A 6,000-nucleotide genomic window follows, 5' to 3' on the forward strand; every position below is an offset into this window, starting at 1 on the left:
CAGCAACACATTGCAAAAAAGTTGTCACAGTGGCATTTTTACCACTGTGTTACATGGCCTTTCCTTTTAACAACACTCAGTAAACGTTTGGGAACTGAGGAGACACATTTTTGAAGCTTCTCAGGTGGAATTCTTTCCCATTCTTGCTTGATGTACAGCTTAAGTTGTTCAACAGTCCGGGGGTCTCCGTCGTGGTATTTTAGGCTTCATAATGCGCCACACATTTTCAATGGGAGACAGGTCTGGACTACAGGCAGGCCAGTCTAGTACCCACACTCTTTTACTATGAAGCCACGCTGTTGTAACACGTGACTTGGCATTGTCTTGCTGAAATAAGCAGGGGCGTCCGTGATAACGTTGCTTGGATGGCAACATATGTTGCTCCAAAACCTGTATGTACCTTTCAGCACTAATGGTGCCTTCACAGATGTGTAAGTTACCCATGTCTTGGGCACTAATATACCCCCATACCATCACAAATGCTGGCTTTTCAACTTTGCGCCTGGAACAATCCGGATGGTTCTTTTCCTCGACGTCCACAGTTTCCAAAAAAAATTTGAAATGTGGACTCGTCAGACCACAGAACACTTTTCCACTTTGCATCAGTCCATCTTAGATGAGCTCGGGCCCAGCGGGTGTTGTTGATAAATGGCTTTGGCTTTGCCTAGTATAGTTTTAACTTGCACTTACAGATGTAGCGAGGAACTGTGGTTACTCACAGTAGTTTTCTGAAGTGTTCCTGAGCCCATGTGGTGATATCCTTTACACACCGATGTCGCTTTTTGATGCAGTACCGCCCGAGGGATCGAAGGTCCGTAATATCATCGCTTACGTGCAGTGATTTCTCCAGATTCTCCGAACCTTTTGATGACATTACGGACCGTAGATGGTGAAATCCCTAAATTCCTTGCAATAGCTGGTTGAGAAATGTTGTTCTTAAACTGTAAACTCACACATTTGTTGACAAAGTGGTGACCCTCGCCCCGTCCTTGTTTGTGAATGACTGAGCATTTCATGGAAGCTGCTTTTATACCCAATCATGGCACCCACCTGTTCCCAATTAGCCTGTTCACCTGTGGGATGTTCCAAATAAGTGTTGTAATGAGCATTCCTCAACTTTCTCAGTCCTTTTTGCCACTTGTGCCAGCTTTTTTGAAACATGTCGCAGGCATCAAATTCCAAATGAGCTAATATTTGCAAAAAATAACAAAGTTTAGCAGTTCGAACGTTAAATATCTTGTCTTTGCAGTCCATTCAATTGAATATAAGTATGTATTTTGTTTTTATTTACAATTTACACAACTGGTTTTGGGTTTTGTATAAAAGTTTGTTTTTTTTTAAATACGTTTTTAGGCCATCTCTGCGCACACAGAAGGAGCTTTTCTAACCTGTTGTGAAAAAGTTGAATCATAATTGTTACACCAAATAATAAATCAATTATCGATCCTGAATCAAATCATCACCCCAGAAATCGGAATCGGCTCGATTTTTTTCGGTGCCCAAAGATTCCCACACCTGCTATTCACCATCAACACATGTCGTTATTCTGTCAAAAACTGAGCATGGTCATATGGAAACGGCATCTTACGTCGCCCAGGCGCAGGCAGGTCCCCAGGCTGTGGATGACGTCCTCGGCCAGGTCGGAGTGGTCCGAGTCCCACACCAGCCCGATGGAGACGATCTCCGGCGAGTTCATCAGCACGCGGCGGATACGCAACACCTCGCCACAGTTGCTCTGGGATGGGAGGAGAAACAAGGGAACAATCTGAGGTCAGTAAGTGGGGGTGTTATGCCGGGGGCCCCAAGCACAGGGGGCCCCTTTGGCTCTTGTGAAGTTTGAAGTTGTTGTTTTTTTTGCCATTTCAATATGTAATAATAATAATAATAATAGATTTTATTTGTAAAAAAGCACTTTGCTTTGAGTAAACAACCTCAAAGTGCTACAGTGTATTAAAAATAAATACAAATAAAAAGATAATAAAAATAAATAAAAATAAGAACTAGAACAGCCTAATAGCTAGAACTAGTATGCATATATCTGAAAAAAAAAAAAAGGCTTTTTTTGTTAAAAAAAAAAGAAGGGTTTTCAAGTCTTTTTTAAAGCATCCACAGTCTGTGGTGCCCTCAGGTGGTCAGGGAGAGCGTTCCACAGACTGGGAGCGGCGGAGCAGAAAGAGCAATTTATATTTATAGAAACACGAATGTTATTATGAAATTAATACAGCCATGGAAGTTCCATTTCTAAGACTAAGTGTATCAATCAATCAATCAATCAATGTGTATTTATATAGCCCTAAATCACAAGTGTCTCAAAGGGCTGCACAAGCCACAACGACATTTTCGGTACAAAGCCCACATAAGGGCAAGGGAAAAACTCACGTGAATGACTATGAGAAACCTTGGAGAGGACCGCATATGTGGGTAACCCCCCCCCCCCCCCTAGGCGAAAAGATAATACAAATAAATAAAAATAAGAACTAGAACAGCCTAATAGCTAGAACTAGTATGCATATATCTAAAAAAAAGAGGCTTTTTTAAAAAGAAGAGTTTTTAAGCCTTTTTTAAAAGCATCCACAGTCTGTGGTGCCCTCAGGTGGTCAGGGAGAGCGTTCCACAGACTGGGAGCGGCGGAGCAGAAAGAGCAATTTATATTTATAGAAACACGAATGTTATTATGAAATTAATACAGCCATGGAAGTTCAATTTCTAAGACTAAGTGTATCAATCAATCAATCAATCAATGTTTATTTATATAGCCCTAAATCACAAGTGTCTCAAAGGGCTGCACAAGCCACAACGACATCCTCGGTACAAAGCCCACATAAGGGCAAGGGAAAACTCACCCCAGTGGGACGTCGATGTGAATGACTATGAGAAACCTTGGAGAGGACTGCATATGTGGGTAACCCCCCCCTCTAGGCGAAAAGATAATAACAATAAATAAAAATAAGAACTAGAACAGCCTAATAGCTAGAACTGGTATGCATATATCTAAAAAAAAAAGAGGCTTTTTTAAAAAGAAGGGTTTTTAAGCATTTTTTAAAAGCATCCACAGTCTGTGGTGCCCTCAGGTGGTCAGGGAGAGCGTTCCACAGACTGGGAGCGGCGGAGCAGAAAGAGCAATTCATATTTATAGAAACACGAATGTTATTATGAAATTAATACAGCCATGAAAGTTCCATTTTTAAGACTAAGTGTACCAATCAATCAATCAATCAATCAATGTTTATTTATATAGCCCCAAATCACAAGTGTCTCAAAGGGCTGCACAAGCCACAACGACATCCTCGGTACAAAGCCCACATAAGGGCAAGGAAAAACTCACCCCAGTGGGACGTCGATGTGAATGACTATGAGAAACCTTGGAGAGGACCGCATATGTGGGTAACCCCCCCGCCCCCCCCCCCCCCCCCCTAGGCGAAAAGATAATACAAATAAATAAAAATAAGAACTAGAACAGCCTAATAGCTAGAACTAGTATGCATATATCTAAAAAAAAAAAAAAAAAGGCTTTTTTAAAAAGAAGGGTTTTTAAGCCTTTTTTAAAAGCATCCACAGTCTGTGGTGCCCTCAGGTGGTCAGGGAGAGCGTTCCACAGACTGGGAGCGGCGGAGCAGAAAGAGCAATTTATATTTATAGAAACACGAATGTTATTATGAAATTAATACAGCCATGAAAGTTCAATTTCTAAAATACAAAATGCTTGGCAGAACCTCGCTATACGAACGCTTCAATCGACACAGACGTCATAACGTCGTCAAAGCTCACCTTTAAGCGTTCACGCGCCAACATTTTTGGAACAAGGACGAAGTGATAAAAGAAAGGTAACATTATTATACAAACCCCGTTTCCATATGAGTTGGGAAATTGTGTTAGATGTAAATATAAACGGAATACAATGATTTTCAACCCATATTCAGTTGAATATGCTACAAAGACAACATATTTGATGTTCAAACTGATAAACTTTTTTTTTTTTTTTTTTGCAAATAATCATTAACTTTAGAATTTGATGCCAGCAACACGTGACAAAGAAGTTGGGAAAGGTGGCAATAAATACTGATAAAAGTTGAGGAATGCTCATCAAACACTTATTTGGAACATCCCACAGGTGTGCAGGCTAATTGGGAACAGGTGGGTGCCATGATTGGGTATAAAAACAGCTTCCCAAAAAATGCTCAGTCTTTCACAAGAAAGGATGGGGCGAGGTACACCTCTTTGTCCACAACTGCGTGAGCAAATAGTCAAACAGTTTAAGAACAACGTTTCTCAAAGTGCAATTGCAAGAAATTTAGGGATTTCAACATCTACGGTCCATAATATCATCAAAATGTTCAGAGAATCTGGAGAAATCACTCCACTTAAGCGGCATGGCCGGAAACCAACATTGAATGACCGTGACCTTCGATCCCTCAGACGGCACTGTATCAAAAACCGACATCAATCTCTAAAGGATATCACCACATGGGCTCAGGAACACTTCAGAAACCCACTGTCACTAAATACAGTTGGTCGCTACATCTGTAAGTGCAAGTTAAAACTCTACTATGCAAAGCGAAAGCAATTTATCAACAACACCCAGAAACGCCGCCGGCTTCTCTGCGCCCGAGATCATCTAAGATGGACTCATGCAAAGTGGAAAAGTGTTCTGTGGTCTGACGAGTCCACATTTCAAATTGTTTTTGGAAATATTCGACATCGTGTCATCCAGACCAAAGGGGAAGCAAACCATCCAGACTGTAATCGACGCAAAGTTGAAAAGCCAGCATCTGTGATGGTATGGGGGTGCATTAGTGCCCAAGGCATGGGTAACTTACCATGCCTTGGACGCCCCAGCTTATTTCAGCAAGACAATGCCAAGCCACATTCAGCACGTGTTACAACAGCGTGGCTTCGTAAAAAAAAAGAGTGCGGGTACTTTCCTGGACCGCCTGCAGTCCAAACCTGTCTCCCATCGAAAATGTGTGGCGCATTATGAAGTGTAAAATACGACAGCGGAGATCCCGGACTGTTGAACGACTGAAGCTCTACATAAAACAAGAATGGGAAAGAATTCCACTTTCAAAGCTTCAACAATTAGTTTCCTCAGTTCCCAATCGTTTATTGAGTGTTGTTAAAAGAAAAGGTGATGTAACACAGTGGTGAACATGCCCTTTCCCAACTACTTTGGCACGTGTTGCAGCCATGAAATTCTAAGTTAATTATTATTTGCAAAAAAAAATAAAGTTTATGAGTTTGAACATCAAATATCTTGTCTTTGTAGTGCATTCAACTGAATATGGCTTGAAAAGGATTTGCAAATCATTGTATTCCGTTTATATTTACATCTAACACAATTTCCCAACTCATATGGAAACGAGGTTTGTTTATACATACATATATATATATATATATATATATATATATATATATATATGTATATATGAAACACCTCCTAGGTAACACATGAGCCAATCACCACGCCCCTACGCCAGCCTGTACCCACCCACTCTGTGCCCTATATAAACCATGGTATGTGAATGCTCCCATTAAAATCTCCTGATGATTGAGGGAACCCCCCCTCATGAAACAGGCCTGTAGAGATGAAATAGTCTTGTGATTTTTTTCCCCACACATACATATATATGTATATATATATATATATATATATATATATATATATATATATATATATATATATATATATATATATATATATATATATATATATATACTGTATATATATATATACTGTATATATATATATATACATATATATATATACTGTACATATATATATATATATATATATATATGTATATGTGGGGGGGGAAAAATCACAAGACTATTTCATCTCTACAGGCCTGTTTCATGAGGGGGGGTACCCTCAATCATCAGGAGATTGAAATCTCCTGATGATTGAGGGTACCCCCCCTCATGAAACAGGCCTGTAGAGATGAAATAGTCTTGTGATTTTTTTCCCACACATACATATATTGCGCTCTACTACGGTATCGAGCA

At 40.0% G+C, this 6,000-nt stretch overlaps 1 protein-coding gene across 5 annotated transcripts in view; it reads right to left on the reverse strand.

Annotated features, from left to right (window-relative positions):
• usp54b (ubiquitin specific peptidase 54b) overlaps positions 1–6,000 on the reverse strand; it is a 198,303-nt gene that overhangs the window by 68,199 nt on the left and 124,104 nt on the right. For all 5 annotated transcript variants that reach the window (XR_012049420.1, XR_012049421.1, XR_012049419.1 and 2 more), the window contains exon 8: positions 1,589–1,735. Coding sequence is in view for 2 of the 5 variants with exons in the window: in XM_061931743.2 (XP_061787727.2) it covers positions 1,589–1,735 (147 nt within the window). In the remaining 3 variants the exon portion in view is untranslated. The remainder of the gene's footprint in view (positions 1–1,588; positions 1,736–6,000) is intronic.

Source organism: Nerophis lumbriciformis, linkage group LG39, assembly GCF_033978685.3.
Source record: "Nerophis lumbriciformis linkage group LG39, RoL_Nlum_v2.1, whole genome shotgun sequence".
In the NCBI taxonomy this organism is placed as follows: Eukaryota; Metazoa; Chordata; class Actinopteri; order Syngnathiformes; family Syngnathidae; genus Nerophis; species Nerophis lumbriciformis.